This window comes from Eurypyga helias, unplaced genomic scaffold (assembly GCF_000690775.1).
Source record: "Eurypyga helias isolate BGI_N326 unplaced genomic scaffold, ASM69077v1 scaffold24625, whole genome shotgun sequence".
Taxonomy (NCBI): Eukaryota; Metazoa; Chordata; class Aves; order Eurypygiformes; family Eurypygidae; genus Eurypyga; species Eurypyga helias.
The window spans coordinates 36,236-58,385 of record NW_010252473.1 but is presented as its reverse complement, the minus strand read 5'-3'; the positions used below and the strand labels follow the sequence as shown (position 1 = coordinate 58,385).

The following is a 22,150-nucleotide window of genomic DNA, read 5'->3' as shown; positions in this document are numbered from 1 at the left end:
TTTGCTGAGAAGAGGCAAAAGACCAAGCTAAAGCTATATAGAGACAGTAGTAACAAAGGATCTGGCCTGAAAATCACCATTTTGAGAAAGCAATGGTATGAATAAGGCATGAAAAACCTTAGGAGAGAATTCAGTAAAGGGGCAAGGGAAGAAAAGAAGATGGACACAATGTGAGGTCATGAGGTTTCTTGTAAACTCAACGCAGTGGTGAAGTCACCACCGTGTGCACCTGCTTCTAAACATGGCTATCTGTGTAGCAGAAGAAAAAGCACCAGCATAGTTTGATAAGATACTGATCTTTAATCTATAGAGAAGATTAAATTCAAAGTTTAACAGTATAAAAGAATAACAAATACTTTTTAAAACAAAAATACAAGGTAACACACGGTTGCATCTTGGTTCCTCCTGCTGCCAAAGCCTAGAGTACATCAAAGTTTAACAGTATAAAAGAATAACAAATACTTTTTAAAACAAAAATACAAGGTAACACACTTGATTCCTCCTGCTGCCAAAGCTTAGAGTACACAATTTCTGGGGTACAATTCCACTGCATACAGTGTTTCCTATCACTTCAGCATCAGTTGAAATTGAAACAAAACACTTTTATTTGCAGAAAAGCTTTTCCAGGTACAAGCTCAAGCCAGGGTGCTATGATGATTAGCTAGTCACATGTCAGATCCCACACGTTATTTAAACAATCCAGAATAAAATCACTTCTTGCTGCAACATTCCTGCCTTTTCATGTCAGCTCCTAGATGCCAGCAGTCCATCTACCACTGCATCGATCAACACAGCTGCTTGTAACTCACAGTCGTTCGAGAGCTGAACCTTTTTTACTTGGGTCCCCTCCTCTAAATTCACATCCACAAGTTCTTATTTTCCTCAGGCACACACACAAAAAAAAGCACTGGGGGGAAAAATGACAGAGAAGGTATGAAAACTTGTGAGAATCCTTTCAGACAGCCAGAAAAAAGCCTCAGGCAGGGGTGATGTGAATAGCCCGTCCTGACAGCAACTGTTTGTAACTTGTTGAGCTTTACCTTTCGTGGACCCCGAGGCAAACTGAAGAGTTGATGGGGGTAGCCAGGTGTAGGGGAACAAAAGGTTGAACAATCTGTTTAGCCCTCCCCATCTCCTTATAGTTAGATTTACAATTCTGACCCATAAAAACTCTGCTTCTGCTTTGCACTGACCCCAGAAACATGCTTTTAGGCCTAGGCTGAACCAGACTGGTGTGACATTGCAAGCCATTTTACTCCTTTTTGGTTTGATGTATTAATAACTCAAGTGAAAACAAACGGGGAAAAATCCTACCAAAACTTATAATGGAAGACACCTCAAAAATGGATAAAAGGATACTTTTTTCTACAAGTATCCCAACTGAAAATAACTGCTTTGAATCCATTACTGGTTGCATTCTCATTGCGTGATCTTTGGAAAGCATAATAACAACAACAAAACCAAAATGAAATAAAATATTGCCACCGATGAAAAATCTGCTCAGTTAAAAACTGCAAAATCAAATAAACAGCAATTTACATGCTTCCCTCAGTGCTGCAAACCTGAAATATCCAACACTGCTTGGACAAAATTGAGAATACAGTAGACTTTTCAGCATAACTCAAATGACAGTATTGACTAAGAAAAACAAGGCATACTATTGAAACCAAAATACATAGAATCAGGTTTCTGTGCTACTCTTTGCCAAAAAGCTATCTTTTAAAAAATGGTTTAAATGCAAACTTTTACACCTCCAACACGTTTTACATATTTAAGACAACAAAAGAATACACATACATTGTATGTGATAATTTTTCAAAACTAGCCATTACATTTTCACAGATTAAAAAACAAAAGTCTGTTTAAATATTTCATTTCTACAAAGTGAATTTACATTTTAAGTACAAAGTGCAAATACTACAGTTGTTTTTATTGCCTTTTGGTGAGGAAATCTCCCACATGTCAGAGATCTGTCTTGGATCAGTAAGGTGTTCACCCTTGCTTCTTAGAAACTTGCTGAAAGAAAGTTGGAAAAATTTGCATTAATCATATTTTCAAGTAATCAAGTATCAACATTTATCTCTATTTTTCAGTAGTGTCCACATGCTACTATCATAAAAAGAGTTCTGCACAAAGATATATGGGGAATAAAAAAATCCTGGCCCTGTAGCTCTTAATGGCACCTACAAACAAGGGTATGAACAACATCTTTATTATTTAACTATAGCCTCTTTAAACCTATACCTGTCAAACACACAGTTTTAGCAACTGCCTGGGCAAATCCCTGGTGCAATATACCTTTCTATGGCATGTGATGTATAACGAATGGGCTGCTGGCCAAGGTCTTATGAACAATCTATGGTTGCCTTGTAAACTTTCTGCTAGGCTGCAAAAGACCCTCTGGGTCTCATTGACAGCATGTGTGCACATATGTGTATGTTTGTTGGACAGGGTGGAGTTGAGCAAGGGAAATATACCTGGCCACTACCCCAGTTCTGTCAGATATGTCATGTATTTGAACTCTTTCAGAGCAACCTCCACTGAGACTCAGCACATGAGTATATGCATCTATATCTGCTTCCTTTCAGTGAGCTTGTATGTGCGTGTACACATACAGAGGTACGCATATCCAAAAAAAATGTATTAAGGAATACATGCCTAGACACACACGAACATATATACAAAGGAACTGCCACAATAAACTAGTAGAAAATGAGCTCTTGAGTGCTCATCTCCTGAGTGATGCAAATCTGATTGCTCCTTATTACATGGGAGCTTTCATTCGAGCAGCTTCAACTCAGCCCAGTTGCTTTTCAATAACTTCCTTTCAAGTGAAAAGTTTTGTGATGAAAGCCACCTTCTGCATTTGCAGCCTTGTATTGTTTGAGCATGAAACTGCCAACAGATGGTTTGCTGAGCCAGCCTTAATTCAAGGCTATCATTTGTCAGCAACAGCTTTTAAAATAATTGGTGCTGAGTCAGCAAAATTATTGGACAAAATTAAAAAACATAGATGCTCTAGGACACTTTTATTACAGATTCTGCAAGTCAGGATCAGATTACAAGGAAGGGGAGAGGGCTTGTCGTGCTTCAAGTGTAATGCACGTGTGCCAGTAATTGCCATTATATAATTAAAATAACCCCTTTGAATGTTTTCAAGTTCCGACGGGATAATTGTTTTCAGGCTGCCCTGTTTAAAGCATAAGTGATTTGTGGGGGAAACTTGAAAAGTTAAGACCACAAACCTTTGTTTAAACAAACCAAAACTTATCACATCCCTCTAGCTGTGAGAATATTTTATATTCCATCAAAGGTATGTAGGAGGTCTCTGGTAGAGCCCACAACCAGTGTTGAGCTTGCCTTAGGAAGTGTGAACCTAACATCAAACAAATCAGAGATAAAGCAAGTAACAAATTGACTAGCAACAATGAGAGGAAGATTTCTCTTGGCTTGTAGGGAGGTTCACCCTGGGTTCAGTCTTTAACAAATTAATCTAGCTGTCCGATAGATGGGAAGACGTTAACTACAACTATGGCTTGGGGATATTTTTAGCCAAATTCCTTTTTTTCCAGCTGCAGGGATACCTGAGCTGTTCTTATATTTATAATAATATTTTTAAAAACAACTCATCATTTACTGATGCTTTTGTGTGGGTATTGATCATTTAATTTCTCTAATACAAAACTGCATTTTATGAATTGTACAAAGATGACTCTTTCACTAGACCATTCACATAACTGGCAGACTCACAAGTCCATTTTCAGACCCATGTATCAGTGCTAGAAAGGTGTGACCATGTTGCCCAGAAAAATCAGTCTTTAGGATTCATGATTATAAAAATAGTCACGCACAAATGAGAAACCCTTTTTTAACCTTTTTTTCCTGAGCTTCCACTTGAGTATCTCCTTCTTAATGTGTGCCTTTCCTCTATTAAAAATTCTGCTTTTGTGCCTTTTGTAGCTCTGAATGCCTAGAGCAGCCAAAACTCCATGAATGACATACACTGGTGTTATTCAGAAAAACAAAATCAAGTCTATGCAGAAAATTGATTCAAAAACAAATCATGGATTATGTTGTCAGGGCACTTGACATTTTATTTGCTGCAATCATTCTGCAGACCTAACCAATTTTAGTTTTAACATACATCAGCAGACTGATGCAAATCCTAGTTCACCAGCATAATTTTGCCCAGTCAGTAAAGGCATTTGAAAGTGACAGCTCTTTTCTTTACACTAAGATTTTAAAAGGTCTTTAAAGCCACCGTGTAATAATTCAGTGTGGTTTCTGAAATGTATAGATTTTCATAGGGCATGGGAAATGCATGGCTTTGTTCACAAAGAGTAATTTCAATCAATGTAGGTTTGTGTTTATATTTTGACTATAACTATTCAGTTAAAGTAAAAGGTAAATGAAGATAAAGCAATGCACATCTAAAAGTGTAGGGGAATGCTGTCATTCAGGAATGCAGAAGACTCATAGGAGGGCTCAGTTACACTCCTCTAATTGTCACTAACCTATCTGCCAATTCACACTTTACTAGGAACATACCATGCAGGCCTAATCCACTTTGCGTTTATGCATATTTACTTTGCACCTGTGGTTGACTGATTCAGGTTTCTTTAGACCAAAAGTAAGTCAAAATTTGGCACCTTCCTGGCAATTCTGCAAAATGGCAGATGAATGCAGTTTGAAGCTGCAGTGATAAATGATAAAACTGTAAGAATCAGGGTATTCCTGGGCAAGGCAGGAATGGAGATCTTGCTCTCCTCAGTACTCACCTGCCTACTGGATGAAGTGCTCTCCGTGTTGGTTTTAGGGGCCGCTAAAGGAGGGAAAAGAAAACGCTATAAATATGGTTTGCAAGTTATATGGAACATCCGCAAGAACTGAAGCCTTCATTCTGAAATGGTATTTTTTTTAGAGCAGGATAACTTCACCGCTTTCAATAGAAGAGATCAAATATTTCAGATCTTTCATTGAAACATCTACTTTTTTCTTTCCTCAATACAGGTGTTGCTTCTTTCAAGGAGTTATATGAAAGTTGAATGACATGTATGACATTTGCTTAGGACAGATTGCATCTAGTCAGTGTCAAACTCATTAAATCTTTAGTATTAAATGTAGCCTTGGAAGGAAGCGTGGACAAGCACTGTCTGGAAAGCATTCACTTTGCCTAAAGATAATGCACAGGAACAGCTCTATGAGCCAAAGACATTGTTCACATTTAATCTGTAAAACAACAAGATTTTCACTGTTTTTTAAATTTCTTAGTGGCAAAGTCCAACATACTGATCTACATGGGGAAAAAAAAAAAAAAAAAGAAAAAAACAGCTACATGAGTCTCCTGGCCCATTCAACTTCAGAAACAAACTCAGGAGGCAAAGGAGGAATTCACTCTTGTGCTTGGTTTTCCATGACAGTTTTCCAGTCAATCAAGTTTCACTGGGACAAAGAGAAACGAAACTGGACCTTGAAAAATAATGCAGCAAGTAACATTCCCCTGAGAAAGTATATTTTGCAGCTCTCTGGCTTAATATTGCTTCAAATGGTTTTCACAGGACACCTGGGATTCACACAGAATAATACAGAACTGGCTTATCTCAGCTCTCACACTTCTGTTCATGGGGTCTCACTGATTCCTAGAAATATCACACTGGCTGTAGCAAAGTAGAGATTGGTTTCTTTTGTATAAGTAAAAAGATTATCAGAAAGGAAATTTTAATTAACAAGCAGGAGAAACAAAACAGAATGCTGATATTTCAACAAAAGCATGTTTTACTCTCTTGTTTTTAAAAGTATGTATTTCTAGAAAAGCAATCAAATTATTTGGTTTTGTTTTTTTTTTTTCCAAAGTTGATGCCATTAGCTTTTCAATGCCAAAGTTTTGAGGTATTTTTTCCTTCCAAAAATGAATGTACTCATTATTGACTACATTTTTTTGGAGAAGTTCTATTAAAAATCTCCAGTTATGGTGAATGTGATTTTTACTTTAGTTATATCTCTGTGTGATCTTCATATAATTTCATGCATCACTCTAAGGTCCCAGACAAACACTTTGCCTGTATTCATGTTCTGTAACTTCTTACAACTTCCAGAACTTCTGTTGTGTTTACAATTTTTTTTTTTTTTTTAATTCTTCCTCATTTTCATGCATTGTGTTACTGAACTCTACAGGGACTGTTACACACTGCAGTTAGCTGTTCCCCTTCCTACCAGTTTGGCACCAAGGTAAGCTGGCTGTTTACCAGCAGTTGTTCCACCTGTTTGACAGATGACCACATTCCTCACAGTATCTCTAAACCACACTGGAGAAATAAGAAGTCATTAGAAAGCTCCACAATGTGCTTCCTTCCCGGCAGGAATCCAAAAAGCACAGCTCAGGATACTTCGGCTCACTCAGGACATAGCACTGTAATAACATTAAACTGGCTTTTTGATGACTGTTGATGTTATCGTATCCTCCCTGGTTTGTTGCTGTATTACATTTAAGGATCAGAATCAACAGCAAGGTTTTGATTCTGTTGGAGCAAAGTGATGAATTGCTTACACAGAAGCAGCTTTCCTGCCACCTGCCATAAGCAGCAGCTGCAGTAGCTATAGACAGGTATATTCTTCCACTTTGTATACTTCTGGCACATACAAATATCAGACTTCATCAGCTGTGAAGAATCTAGTAAAAAAGACAGTTAGAAAAGGTTCTTACTATGGTGTTTCTTTGTTTCTGCTTTACCTTCTTCTTTCGTTACTCCCAAGCAGCCCATTAATTCTTGAACTGACAAGGACTTATCGTTGTTCACATCACAGTATTCCACAAACTTCTTCACACATTTTTTGGGTTTTGATTTCTTTCTTAGGAATCTCTTAAATGGCTTGATTTCTTTCTTGCCAATGTCGCCACTGGAATTTTTATCTAGTTGTTTGAAATACCAATGGACCACTCTCTCTTCCAGAGTATGATTTGGATCAGGCTCTGAAACCCTGAAACAGAAAACAAGGAGTTTAGTCTTAATTCTGATACATGAACCTCAGATTATACCTTTATTTCAGAATAGTTAAAGCAGTGTCAGATGCTTTGTTACATAAATCATTCACTAGCTTCTTACAGTGAATCCCTCTTTTTTTCACTCTGACCAACTGTATCCCAAGTTTTACACTAAGGGGTGAAATCTGTTCTTAGCTGACTGTCTGAAACTGTATTGAGATCAGCATCATACTCAGAAAACAGTGCTGTCCCCTTTCTTTTCCTGAAACAGAGAGAAGTAAGAAATAAAAGACAAAAAGACAGTTTCATAGAGAGCAGACACATTAAAATGCTTAATATACCCAACTGAAGTAGGTCAACAGTCAGCATTGCCAAATACCTAGACTCCAATTACAACACATGATGGATGCTCTTAGAGATAAAACACCTAAATGTATTGAATTACAGGGTAAGTTATAACAATAAATGCCACCTCCAGTTCAGATGGTAAGAACTCCTGACCTGCAGACACCCAGTGTTTGACATTACTTACACATTTTTAATTCTACCCATGACTGCTGATAGCATTGGTTTGTTTTACAAGCAACTGTGCAAAATAAGAATTAGGAAGGTAGGACACATTCATCAAGCCTGAGATGAGTACGAAGACAGACACACTTGCACCAGCAGCTACAGATAAGCTCTAAACTGCACTACTGCTGAGAATTCAACTATCAAGTGCATCCCTGTTTAGTGGATATAGTCCACTGGGGTAACTTTGAAGTAAACTCTCCTAGACACGTTCCTGGAAATTTACCCTTTATGAACTGGAAATTTACCATTTATGAAGGCAGAATAAGAATTACTTCTCAAAGCCCTCAACAGTTCATTCACCACTGCCAGAATCTTTTTGAAGACACACAAGAAGGATCTGTAACCCACCGGCTAGAAGACAGTGATGGATCAGAGACTGCGTGCACCATATCCGTGGACAACGCATCCAAAACACTAGTCAGGAATTCATTCTTCTTGGCCCCAGGGCAACCTAGAAAACCAGATTTTTTTTTTTTTCTTGTTTCCTCTTTTTACAACACTCAAATGCCAACAATAGTTCAAACTTAGAGACAGATGTGACTCTCTGTTCCCATAAAATGTGGACAAGTACATAACATAATTCAAAGACAAGCATCTAAGTTCAGATAAATATCTGTAAAATAGAACGGGAATAGAAAAACATCCTTTTGAACTCAAGCAAGTGGGAAACTGGTTTGCAAGCCTTGGATCCCTTTCTTTAAATTTTGGGCATTATTTTTCCTCTTTAAAGATAATTTTTATCTTAATACTGGCTGCCACATTTTGAAAAGAACAGCTTTGAAACAACAGAAGTTTGTACATGACACAGACCATTTGAAACAAAGACTAGAAGTCCACAGTACAGTACTTCTTTCAGATTTCCACCTTTGTTCCTGTGAACTACCATTGGTTTTCTCAACACACATTCTCTCAATATATTGGTTTTCCACTCTGTAAAATGACAGTCATCTCCTTGTCTCTTTCACTTTTCTCTTGGCCAGGGCTTAACTCTCACTGTGACACCTAGCCCAGTTGGATGCTGTTAGTTGGCACTTTGGTTCATACTGTGGGATCCTCCAGTTGTGCTAGACCATCCTCATAATTATACTCCTTATGCCACAAGGTTCTTCTCTGAAACTAACAGCACATTTCAGAGACATAATACATCAGATGAATATATACTGAAAGATCCACTCTTAGAGCAGTGCAGCTGGAGCAGATAAATTCATCTGACAAGCACATGGATGTTGACACATCAAGGTTTGCTTATACAATACACCTGCTTCCTCTCCCCTTCCCTACAGCCCTGAGCCAAACATCAGGTCCATCCCTAGCCCGGTAATAGCTGAAGTAAACTCTAGGATGATCCACATGCAGTGACACAGAGATGACAAGCTTGAAGCTCAAGCCCACGACAGGACTTTCACAGACAATTCTGTGCTGGAGGCGTGCTTACCCACAGTTCTGTTCTTAAGTGAAAAAGGGAGATGCTTTGAAGTGTTGTGGAAAAGGAAGATTAGTCAATCAGTAGGGATTCGTTATTTCATTACACTTCTCAGAGACCTCTGGAGTAGGCAGTAGGATTATCTGTGCCTGAAAAGCCTCATCTTGCCCAGCAAATTACTTTTTAATACATCCCATGTTGATCCAAAGAAATGAACCTGTGTTATATTAGCCCTTAGCTGTGTTGCAGTAAGAATAGCTCAGCTATTATGTATAGCAGCAGCAGCAGCACCCACTACATGTTATTGTCTAACACATTCATGCAGTTATGAGTTCCCTGTCTCTAATGTGCTCGCCTTTGGCACCAGGGACATTTTATTCCAGTAACTGTAAAAGGCGTATAACAAGAATTAACTCAAGCAAGTTTCACTGCACTAAAAGTAGACATCTGAAACCAGTTGTCACCCTCCTAGATATATTCCTCTTTCCTTAGCCTTTAACAAATTAGAACGAGGGGGGGAAAAAAAAAAGGAAAAAGGAAAAATGAAAGGGAAAAAAAAGGCCAACCTAACAGCTATGAATATAATCCTAAATTTGAATTCAGTGAGACAAGCAGTTGAGCCTTCTCTGTAGGGCACAGAAATGAGAAGGGTGGCAAGAAAATAGTAGAGACGGACAGAAGACTGTACCAACAGATTCCTGGTAGCATTCAGTGTATAATTCAAAAGTATATTTTCCAGAGCAAAGAGCTTGCTGGTAAGTAAGGCTCAGACACTACAACAGTGTAAGTAAATTCTGCATTGTGATTTAAATGAAGCCACATGACTTTGCATATCACAAAAGAACATTTGCCCCGAGAGCAGGCAGAGCCCAGGCAGTTCCCTCTACAGAAGGCACATCCAGCTGGTAAGTCACTAAGCAACCTACTGAGCTCAGCACTACATCTTACTAGCAAGGATACTTGTCCTCTGGATCAGAGCTGGTTATCTTCAAAGGGAGAGGCAAAACCTGTCTTGAGTGATATAAGCTTTATCCACTTTGTGCTGTGGTTGTGTTACTGTCATCAGGCAGAAGCCTGAATCCTGCTCCAAACATGAGTTCTGAATTGATAAAGGGCTTGTGAAAAACACAGACAATAATACCTCAGCGTATAATAATGCAACACAATATGGAGACAAGACATTTTGACTTTTTTCTGTCTCTGTCCTTCTTTGGATAGATAATAATGTTAATATCCAATTTGATTTAGGAGGTCCACCTGCATTTTCTATGTTAGTTATGCATGTATTCCTGAAACATCTGGAAGAAACAAAAATGTGTTCTTTAGGTAGTTCCAAATGCTGTCCAGGGAGCTACTGAGTGTACATATGCTACAGATATAGAGACCAAAATCAGGACTTAGCATGCTATTTATGAGATACAGCTAGGTAGGCAAAAGTATCAACTTCTAAATTCACAAGAAATCATGGGGAAAAAATTCCATAGTTTAAAGCTAGTCTCTGACAATTTTTCCTAAGATTAAGTAAGATTCCTAAATGTGTATTGCATAAAGTTGCAACAGCAGCTGAAATCTCCTCATAGAAAAGAAATCTTGCTGTTAAAAACAAGCACAATCGGTTTCTGTGAAACATTCTGAATTATAACTCTACTATTTAACGTAAAATGACACCCCACAAAATCCTCACCAGTTAAATACAGAGAAAATATTCAGTTTCTCCCAATTATAATTTCTGCTGATGTGTGGGTAATCACACAGCAATTTACCTCACAGTGAAATCTCTGTTCTTTGCAGGTGTTATTAACTCAGAGTATTTCTCTGGAGGCTTCACGCTGAGCTTTAATTTTCAACAAACTTGTGGATGAAATGACAAGACTGGGGGAGCTTTAGCTTGATTGTAATGAATAATTCACTCTTACTGGACTAAATACAGAAAGGGAAAGACTAGTCTCTTATGGGAGCCTTATGCTTCTCACTATGGTTTATGTGCTTCAGTTTCTTCTGCAGCTGCTTGTCTTGTGTGAATTTGACAGCTTACATAAATAATAATTTGTTGTTAAAGTGTTGAAGTTGAAACCACATGGAGTTAACCTACAGGTTCAGAGATGTAACATAGAGTTTAGTGTTTGCTTTAAGGATAGTTTTACCCAGAGCAAACCTTAGACCAACAAATACATACCACAAATGACAGGAATATACAAACACCTCATTTCAGCTATAATATAAAGGTAACCAAAGAATCGTCATTATACATTATATATCTCATATGTACATGTGTCTCGCTATAAATATATCTACCATTAGTACTGAGGATGGATTTTGGAGCCAAATCTGTGGGGAAATTGTCTATAAACCTCCTAAAATATGCACCCAAGTGCCTTTGAACTCCCTGCTTGGTTGATAATAATCTACTAGTGTCAATTTTGAAAAATTATCTTTTACAGCACATCTGAAGTCATGAGCAGAAAAGTATTTTGTTAATTTCTGTAAAAGTGTGAATACAATAGATAAGATTAATCAGTTTAAAAGGGAGTTTCCATTAATCTTCCTGCAAGAGAAGAAATTGTCTTGTCTCAGTCACTCGAGTTATTAAAGACATGACAACTTCCAATTAGCAAATCTAAAGCTTCTTTTTTATTCCCTGTTTGTTAATATGAGTATTATGACTATCAGGCTTAGCAGTGCATTCAAATGTAATAACTCTAAAGCTTATAAAGAAGTTTAGATCTACCAAAAATCAAGATGATCAGAGCTATTCATGATTCTGTTGCAGTTTTGAGTTCACTGAACCACAGTGATACCAGGAGAAAAGAAAATTTAACAAAATTTGTCAGTGATATTGGTTATACTGGGAGAGCAGGCAAAACAAGGAAAATATTTTTTCTTGGACTTTTATCCTATACACACATATATGCATAGCTCATGAGTTTTTTTCTGTTGGTCCAGATAAATCACAAGTTTGTGTTTGTCTAGATACACTGAGGGCCCTCATCATTTTTTTTTTTGGAGGATTTCCTGAGCCCCATTACAGAAAAAAAGCTCTTCCAAAGCTTTTGAGCTTGTGAACTGAAATTTGTAACTCTGCTGGAAACTAAAAATCATGTCCTCAACAGAGTCCATGAATTTATCGCTCACTGCAGTTTTTCCCTCACTGCACCTCCTGGTAACTTTTCACAGGGTTAGTCTCTAACATAGGGGGGTTGAGGACATTATCATCTCTCCATGTTAATGACCCTCAGGTATTACTCTTTTTTTTTCTTCTTTTTTCTCTCAAATATTCTTACCAATTAAAAGAATTAAGTTAGACTCAAAGCCAAATATCTCTTTTAACGGTGCTTACTCAAATTTAAGAAATAATAAGAATACATCAGATGTTAGCTGCAAGAGAGTTACAGATCCATTGCTTTGTAGCCCCAGATCTCCATGTCTTACAGGAAAAAAGTATTATTTCTGAAGGGCAGGAAGCAGATTTCAGTTCTCCATATACATTTATTTTTGTTACTATTTTAAAATGATCTTTCTGTTCTAATTTTTTTTTTTGGGGGGGAGGGGGGGAGGGAGGGGAACAAAAGAGATAACAAAGGAAGTTCTTTCAAGGCCCCACCCTTCAATCCCCAGCATTCGTATCATACCAAAGCGCCTTGCGTGGGATTTGTTGAACTTGAGCCTCCTGAAATGTGGTGTCTCGCCCATAACAGTTATTTAATTCAGTATAAAGGAACCCATTCAGAAGGCATTCATCCCAACTACCTTAAACTTTTTCTTAGAATAGGGCACAATCTCCTTTAACATGTATCTCTCTTTCCCCATTAACTACTGAGGAAGCCCAGACAGCTAACTTACTCTCCCAGGTGATGGAAAACTGCTGCTGCTGAATTCTATATGTAGCTGGTTTGAACGTTCATTTAGGCTCAAACTACTCTGTTATTCTTTGGGTAGAAGTGGTGGAAAGAGGGGATAATGTTCATAGCAGACCCACATTTTTGCAGGCAACTGAGTGACAAAGTTAGGCTAGGCCATTTGGTGATAGGAAAAGCAGTTCATTACATTTATTTCAGTTCTTGTAATACCGTTAAACAAGAAAAGGAGAATCAGAACATCGCAGCATAACACAGGCAATGTGAAATGACTAAGTTTTGATGATCACTTTTTAGTTTGCTTTTTCTTCCATGAGAGTTTGAAAGGCTTTTGAGAAGCAAATTTCTTGCTGCTAAAAGTTCAGAGATGTCACTAGGAAAACAGGCAGGATCGAACAGCTAGAACACTGTAATCCTCTCAGACACCATCCAAAACTCAAAGCAGAACTTTAAAAGGTCTGTCAACCTTATTTGGGCTTTTAAAATGTTCTCTTGTAGACTCTTACCTTTCTAGTTTTGACTGGGAACAGGAAGAATTTTGAAAACTCAGTTGATAAGGAGGTCTTGCTCCTTAGCTGCCTAACTGGACACAACACAGCTGGTATTTTTATAAGGTAGTCACTGTCTTGCAATTTATACACCATGTTTGGAGGTCAAAGATATTTCAGTATGTGGAGAAGAATCTGAAATTCTCAGCATTTAGGTTCAACCTCTGCCAATGCAAAGTCCTAACCTACAGAGGCTTGTCGCCTTACATTTAACATGACCCGCAATTTAGGCATTTGGTCCAGCTCCAGTGTAAGAAACACAACATATTTGTCTGAAGTGTTGGCACCATGACACAAGTAATTCAGCCCACTGATTAGGGCACAGAGAGATGAGTTTCAGAATGAGAAAACGGCCCAAAAAAGTCCAGAAGAAAAAAGCAACTGGGTCTGATTTTCAAGAGGTTATACTTCTGCTTTACACACCACATTCCGTGACTGTCCCATCTCTGAGATACACAGCTAGTACTTCCGAAAGCTGTAACACTTTCAAGAATAACTTATTAAACTGAAGTGTTGTGGAATAACTTATTAAACTGAAGTGTTGTGGAACACAGTTTGGTATGGTATGGCAGGTGTCTGAATCTCAACATTATCACTCTGAGAGTCTTAACAATTAACAACTGGTATTACTTACAGAGTCAAAATGCAGTCCTTTTGAGTAGACATTTATTACTTCCAATTCACTTGTATTTTCATCATGCTGTTATGTTTCCTCTCAGGAGATAGGTATGAAATAACCATATTTAATTACCTCCATTTAAATATCCATTAAAAAGGAAAAGCTATTACAAAAAATGTATGTTGTTGCAATTATGGAAGTGACCTCAGAAATAAGGTGCATAATTCTGGTCTCCTGCTGGAAAAATTGAACTGTGGGGACTTGCTTAGTGGGGATGTTTTTTACATTAGTTAATTAATCTAAGCAGCCTGCTCCTTGGGAATGTTCATGAAAAACAGCTTCTTCTAAAAACCGTTGTTGATTTTAACCTTTCTGGATATCTCTTACTGAGACTTTTACCATTGGAGGCATCAGATGAAGATCCCAAAAGGATCCAGTCTCAGCTAAAGCCACAAAAAAGCTCTCTATTCAGATATTAAGAACCGATGGTCATTAAAGCAAAAAGAAGGAAATTCAGAGTTGAGTTAGAAGCTGTCAGTCCAGCAGCACACATTCATGTAAGGGCTATTTTTGAAGAGTCCCTGCCTACAAAGTGACACAAGGTTTTTGGAGAGCAGAGCAGAACCTTCATGTCAGTCTGTGGTTCTTACACTTTCATAACACAGGATGGATGAAGATGTAAGGCCTTTACTCCTTAAAGGTGCCTTTCAGTCCCTCAAAAGGTGTCACATACATGATGGATTTTTTCAAATGCGCTTCTGAAATTTTTTTTTTTTTTTTTTTTAATAATCCAAATGTAGATAGTACAGAGCAACTCCAACCTGTGTCTCACAAATTGGGAATCCCACAGATAGAGTGACTCGGTGTCTCTCTATGCTAGAAATGAAAGTGGTAGCAGAACCAGCAATTACTAAGCTAAGTCACTGCTACAAGGTCACAATGCATACTGTTGGATGATATAGGATGAGATGGAAAGGTGATGGGTGAGGCAGGAGAGGAAAGGAGGCTGAAGATCGAGCTATACTGCAAGCAGGCAGGCGAAGTATCAGAATTTTTATCTATACTTTATTTTGCTTATACAGATTCCTAAAAGTGCTGAATTTGAATTAGGATACAACTTTTCCACAGTTTTGTCTGGTTATTTTTTTCTCCCTCCCATAACTGGCAAATGAAAGGTTTAGATTGTATTTCCAGCACAGAGGGGAGCTGGGAATAAGGGGAGGCAGGCATGGCCATTTCTTGGAACATTAACTATATACTGAATTTTAACTCAGAATGAGTTTTTACAGCAGTGATTAAAAGAAGTTTGTAAAATGGAAATTGTGGAAGTAACTGAAATGAAACAAGAGTCAGCAAGAAACATTAAAGCATTACTTGAACACTGTGGAATGAAACAGTCCTTGGGAACTGGCATCACAAAAATATCTCTCTCTTTATGCAGTATTTAATTTGAGATCGGCAGTTGTGTTACCTCTGTAGACACTTTCCATTAAACATGACAGACTTCATCTGCAAATACCATTTCAAATCTCACTGGCTCATCCTGTGTTAAATAAAAAAGCTGTAAAATGACTAATATAAAAGCATAAGTAGAGCCTTACAATTGCTCAGTATGACGCTTTTACAGAGTATGTTATTATGCAGAAAAAACACCCTTAGTTCCTGCAGAAGGATATGGGCATACTATGACAGACTGAAGGCCCAGGCCTTAGTAATTAGACACTATTCATTTAATTTTAAAATGAAGATCCACTCCTAATTTGCCATTACCCAGCTTACTTCTCTAGGGTTGACACAGGGAGAGATCTCTAGCTACAGCAGGTTTCCAAACCAAATTTCTTTGCAAATTGACCTCTACTTGGAATAGATTCCCCAAGCCAAACATAATAGTGTGTACCTCATTAAACCACAATAAACTAATGTTCAAGTAATGATGAGCTTGACTTCATCCCACAAAAAGCAGGGCAATTCAGAGTTAATCATGTCACCCTTATTTTGCAATTTACAGTAAGCACTGAGGAAATGAACACATAGCACTTGGTAGCAAAGATCCTGCAATGACAGAAGCACAATGAAGTAAATTAAAGATGGAGATGAATGTAATTATGGTTCTAAAGTGTCTGCCAGGAAGGATGCAATGCAGCTGACTTCATGTAAAATAGTTTACAGCATGTGGTTTGATTACAAAGTGCCTTGGGTCGTTTTACAGCACGGAGATCCAATTACATGATAGCACTCCATTATGGATTATGAGGACAGTTTCGTCACTGGACCACTGCACTGTCTGCTAGTTTCATTGTGTACAGTGTGGTCTGTTTTCCTCATGGGCTACACGTCCTGCATTTGGTCCGGAACCCAGCTAGGAATATCCTGCAGCCAGGACAAGGTCTGGATTTCCTTGTATTTGTGAAGAACCTCACCCTGTCAACTTCAGCAGAGGTTGTGGAGTTTAATGCTAATCAAGTTGCCAGATTCATTCACTTGGTAGTAGCAGGTAATACCTGATATGGCAGAGGAGAGAGGCTACTGAAAAGGGAAAACTGTCTCAGGCTTACTGACCATGGGACTCAAGAGGAAGCAAAGAGACAGAGAAATACCCAACCATACCCCTCCAGCAGTCAGGCTTGGTCTGCAAATAACATGAACTCATTTTATACACAAGCTGACATGACATGGACTGCTGCAAGAGTACTCAGCATGTGTACATAATTATAGGAGCACGCATGTCCTATTTCTGGAACAGGCCATGAAATCTCATTTGTTGATAACACAGCAACACATGAAGGAGTTTCTCATGCATCTTGCTGCCTGCTTCTGCATAAATGGAAAGAGAGGGAAACAAGCCATCACATTATATCCTTGTGCCCTGGGCATTGCAGGGGATAGGGGAAAGTACAGTCTGAATGTACAGCAGCATGCCAAATGCTCATACCCAGCAAAACTGTGTCCCTCTTGTGCATGTATAATAAACTGATTTCCAGCCATGCATTTAGCAAGAGTAAGTGCTTGCCTGTTGGTGAATGGAACTGAAATAATGACTCTGATTATAATTCATACACCCACATTTCCATTCTAATTCTCCTGTGAATACTTCTTTGGTATAAATATGCACACTAATGTTGATTTAGTAAACAGCAGTCATTTTCCATCTCAAGTGAATGAATGTAAAGAACTCTTATTCAGAAATAGAGGTCCACACTTCATACTTGGAGGTACCCAGCACTGCGAAGTCCAACAGACGCGGACTTTCAGTCCATGAACTTTATATCACCAGTGTAAACTGAGCCCTCTGCAGATAGTTATAAAAGGGTTCACATGCTAGATATTGTCAAAAATTAATAGGTGATCTGCTGGTTAAAATCAGAAGACAGAAGAGAAGGTAATCAGAAAATAAAGATCCTTAAACCTTTAAAAATGCCTGGGATTAGATTAAGAAATTCAATATGTGTGTGTGGATTGCCAGGACAAGATAAACAGTTAAATCCATCCATTTCTGTCAACTGATATAAACACATTCATTCACAGAAGGTTTTGCAGCAGGGTTCAACTATGTGTGCCATCCCAAAGACCAAAGCATAAGACAGAACAACTTTGTGGGCAGAAGGAGGACATGAATACATGGTCAGGGTAGGGAAAGGGGAAAAGAAGCATGGATAATTAGAGAGAACCAGGTAGAAAGCCAAGAGAGAGAAGAGAGGAATGTAAACCAGTGGGGAAACCGTTGCTTAAAGTTTCAAGTGAACCCACGTGGACAGCCTGTGCTCTGACACAGACACCTCTGACAGCACTGACATTGACAGAAGGTTAATCTTCCACTCCCATTCTCCTCCACAAAGAACTTTAGTTCACTGCGATAGCTCTGGAGTTCACATGAGTAGGTTTCTGGTGGCTTTGTTTTCTCTGCTTCTGCCAAAGCCACGTGGATAACATGGCTAAATCTCAGCATCTTTAGCTGCTTTTCCAGAAGCAGAGGGTTTTTATATCTTCCTATTGCTTCTGGCGTTTTCAGTATGTGACCACGAAGTATCTCTCTCTAGGTCTGGCAAGGAAACAACAATTCCATCATGTGGAAAGTGTCAGGATTGGGTAATTTAGAATTTAGGCTGGTGCAGATTGAGCTTTTTTTTTTTTTTTTTAAGAACAAAACACCCCATCCCATCTTGGCCAAATAGCTTGGTGATGAGGGCACGCAGCTGAGATGGGGGAGACTGAGTTTCAGCTCCCTGATCCAAACCAGACAGAGAAGGGAGTTGAAACCTGGCTTGCTGTTATCCCAGTGGAGTACCCTAATCTCTGACACCAGAGCGTCAGGTTCAATTCCCTCCTCTGTCTGGTTTGGATCAGGGATTTGAACCTAGGTCCTTTCCTCTTCAGTTGAGTGCTCTAATCATCGACCTATTGTGTGTCCACAGAAGGGTTCCTTTTGTTGTGAACAAATTCTTCAGAACAAAGAGAGTGCCTATTGCTATACTAAAACATTTTCTTCAGAAAAATAACAACAACATTAGACTGGACAGCACGTTCTTTAAGTTAGGGCTTAATCCTTCGTGGTCTACAGAAATGCTACCAACGTATTTCAAAAAGCCTGGCAAGCAGGTCAACAGAGTGCTCTCACTAAATTAAATAATGTGCTTAAAGAAAAGCATGGGCTTCAGTGCTTTGCTGGCTCAAGGCCACTGCACTTTGTAGACTCAAGAGTCAAATTCTCAGTAAATAAGGTTTTTGCCTCACATGTTTAGGACCCAAGGTTTTCTGCCTTAACAAACAATAGAGTTGTGGGAATTGATGCTTAAGCAGCACTTTATCATTCTGCCATACTATAAGCCACTGTTTACATATTTTTTCAGCAGTGCATATACACAAGAGAAGCCTGTTGTTTGATATAGGAACTCATTAAATCTGTTGGATTTTATTTTCTAGTTTTAAATACATTCAGTTTAAAATTGAGTACTTAACTTGTCTATTATTCAAGATAAATGTTTCCCTTAAGACACATAAAGAGGATAGACAATACAGCTTCCAGTAGAACAAAGTTGAATTCAGAGCACACTGGAAAAACAGGGGAGCTGGAAGGAATCAAACATTCAGACATCATGGAAAGAGAAAAAAAAATAGGAAAGAACATTCATGGGGGCAACAAAAAGCATAGGGTACTTCAGTGGTTCTATCTGAATTTGATAGTTATATTTCCATTCACAACACAAGTACAAGTTTCATTTCAATCAGCTTTTTTCTTTTAATGGAAAAGGTTTCATTTAGTTGTCTAAATTTTAAATGGAAAGGGAATTTGGGGTTCTCACAGAGTACCTTCAAAAACATCACCGAACTTTATGCTTATTGACATGACATAGTAAAACTGTAATATTAAGTGTACCTTGTGTTCTTCTGATGCCTGTGATCTGCTGGAGCAGAATGAATATGATCTATGAATTTCATGGATTTAGAAAGATAGAAACATCTATCAAGACAAGGGCAGAGGATGGGATTTCCAAATTCAGGTTTTACAATAATTTTTAGTGACCTTTACTTTTTCTGTTTTCTGGGTTTTGTGCATGAAAAGGATCACTTTTCATGTCTCAGGTATTTGAGAGATTCTGTTAATGCCACTGATGTGTTTTGAAACAGTTACCAGGAAACAGTGCAAAAGAATATAACTGCCTAGCTATCAAAGCATATTTTAACAATAAACTGCTTTTCTTTTATGACAGGCATTTATCTGTAGTTTCTACTGAAAATATAATGAGTATAGAATGTCCTCACTTTATCTGTCCTGTCGTACAGTGTTCTGCTTTCTCTGTAAACAGAGATAAATCACAAAGAAGGAAAGGGGGGGCTAAAGGGATTGGGGAATGAATCTTTTGCTTTTGAAGAAAGGAGTTCAAATTTTGTTTTGGTCAAAGTCAAATTAACCCAATTAATTCCTGTTTGTCTCCAAATTACAAATGTTACTAAAGGAAAGTGTTAAAGCCAAGCAACTGAGAGAGAAAACAAATCTGTGAGGGAAAACTTGAGCCTATGCACAGGGCACGAATCCCTACTTTAATATAAAATACATTTTTAAGTAAATATTTCAAAAAAATAAATGTATTCCTCAGTATTAGGATGCAAAATGGGCCCACTTACGAGTGCCATCTGAGATTTAAGGCACACAAGGTGCCATTCTCTTTCTGCACAGTTAAACAGTTTCTGAAATTAATTTTAGGAGGAGGGAAACCTTCAGCATCAAGACATTCAAAGTACCCCACAATGAGCTCACTTTCTGTATATCAGCTATATCTTCCTGAAGTAAGAGAATGGCACAACATTACAGTTAGAGTAAGATCCAGTGGTTCTAATGTGTTTTTCTTTTCCACCCTCCCTCCAGAAGACCAGGTTTGATTTGGAACATGAAGTCTGGGTTTAATGGACTCATTCAGGTAATAGTTTCATGATAAGAAATGCATGCCTCTCACATAAACCAGTTTTCTGACCTGCTTCCCAGGGTGACTTTCCTTGTGTGGATTGTAAAGAATCAGAGCAGTGTGTATCTGTTCACATTCCTCCTTTTCTCCCCAGCTTTCTACAAGAAGCGACTATCAAGTGAAGCCTGCCCACAAGATACCCCACAGCCAGATATGAATGAGAGCTAGCAACAACAAAGCATTCACCCGCACGCTTAGCTAGGTCTCCAAGCCTAAAGCTAAAGCAGCTGAGGAATTTGACAAAACAAGGTTTCACTGTAGAATAAACCATACAGTTTTTACTCTCCCAGAAGAGTAAATAGCTTTCCCAAATAACCCTAGTTTCACCAAGCCACCTGCCTATGTCAGAGAAATTAATGAACTTCAAAAGTCAAAACAACTTGCAATGAACAGTGGGCCCTGTTTTTCTAAACATCGGAAATGCCAGCACCACAGCAGTGTGCCTTCTTTTTTACCAAGCCATACAGGGAGCCATAAATTAAAGCCTGATTCCTGGACCTGACATGTCCAGCCACTGCACTGCACATTCATCTCTTTCCTTGATTCAGTTGCCAAGTTTGCAATAAGTTGTGTGATGCATGTCTTGAACCACGAGCTTGGCTCCAACAGAACTGCGCACCCTGTTAATACAAGGGTCAAAATACCTGTCTTAAGAAGTGTGGTTCTTATAGGAACTTCAAATGAGTGATCTTTTTGTAATCCCTATTGGATTAAACTTTTCCTATTGAACAAACACATCTAGTGAACAAAATGCTACATATAAATTCTGCACAGCTCATAGAATGAATGAAATGGGCTTGTAAACATGTGAGACACAGATGTTGTGGCTCTGTTTGCCTTGATTTTTTTTTTAGTCAAGAAGCAAGAACAAGGGAAAAGAAAAAGGGAAGGAAGAACAAGGGAAAAGAAGCAAGAACAAGGGATATTTGTTTGCAAAAAAATAACATTAGCTCAGCTCACAATAGGAATTCATTGCAGTTTCATGAAAAAATAGTAAAAATGAAAGTAATTCAGGAAACAAAGTCATTTTTCAATAAGAGAAAGCTGCTTCTTTTGAGTCTGTAGGAACCAGACTAAGTTCAGTCAAAGAAACATACTTCCTTTCAAAATATGACACTGGGATTGTATATCTAATATTAATTATTTTTATCCATGGCTTTGGTTCAAATCGATATGGCAACGTCAATGACTTCTAGAGCATGAACTCTGTGTAGGTGTTGTTTACTTAGTTTAGATAATCCCAACCTCTACAACCCATTTGGTGTTCTAATTATGCAGAAGTATGCATAGCACAAGCAGATAGGAAAACTTGGATTCCACTAAAAGATTAAGGAGGAAGAGACATATTTACCAAAAGGCCTTAATTAACAAAGTGTCCTGGCTTGCAGGGGGAAAAAAAACCTCTTACTGTATACAGAAAGTAGTCCTTTGATATGTATGCAGCATAAGATGCATCAATCATATTTTTTCAGAAGCACTCTTCCTGCTTTTCTAAGAGAAAAGATGTTAAGACACAGTTGTAAGGGCTGGAGATTTTCTGTCATGCTTAAGTAGACTCCAATTTGTTGACAGGTCTCCACAAGAAATTTGGAAGATAAGTATGCAGAACAGATAAGAAGAGGTGGAAAATGTGGCCATTTCTAGTGCTGTACATGGTAACCTATCACTCAGTAGCTTTAAGTTGCATAGA

At 38.2% G+C, this 22,150-nt stretch overlaps 1 protein-coding gene across 1 annotated transcript in view; it reads right to left on the bottom strand.

Moving 5' to 3' along the window:
* Positions 1 to 1,619: 1,619 nt before the first annotated feature.
* LOC104510233 (SPARC-related modular calcium-binding protein 2-like) overlaps positions 1,620 to 22,150 on the bottom strand; it is a gene marked incomplete at its 5' end in the record, with an annotated part of 40,228 nt that continues 19,697 nt past the window's right edge. The window contains 4 exons of the mRNA XM_010152410.1: positions 1,620 to 2,016; positions 4,779 to 4,822; positions 6,731 to 6,978; positions 7,904 to 8,006. Of these exons, the coding sequence (XP_010150712.1) occupies positions 1,993 to 2,016; positions 4,779 to 4,822; positions 6,731 to 6,978; positions 7,904 to 8,006 (419 nt within the window). The remainder of the gene's footprint in view (positions 2,017 to 4,778; positions 4,823 to 6,730; positions 6,979 to 7,903; positions 8,007 to 22,150) is intronic.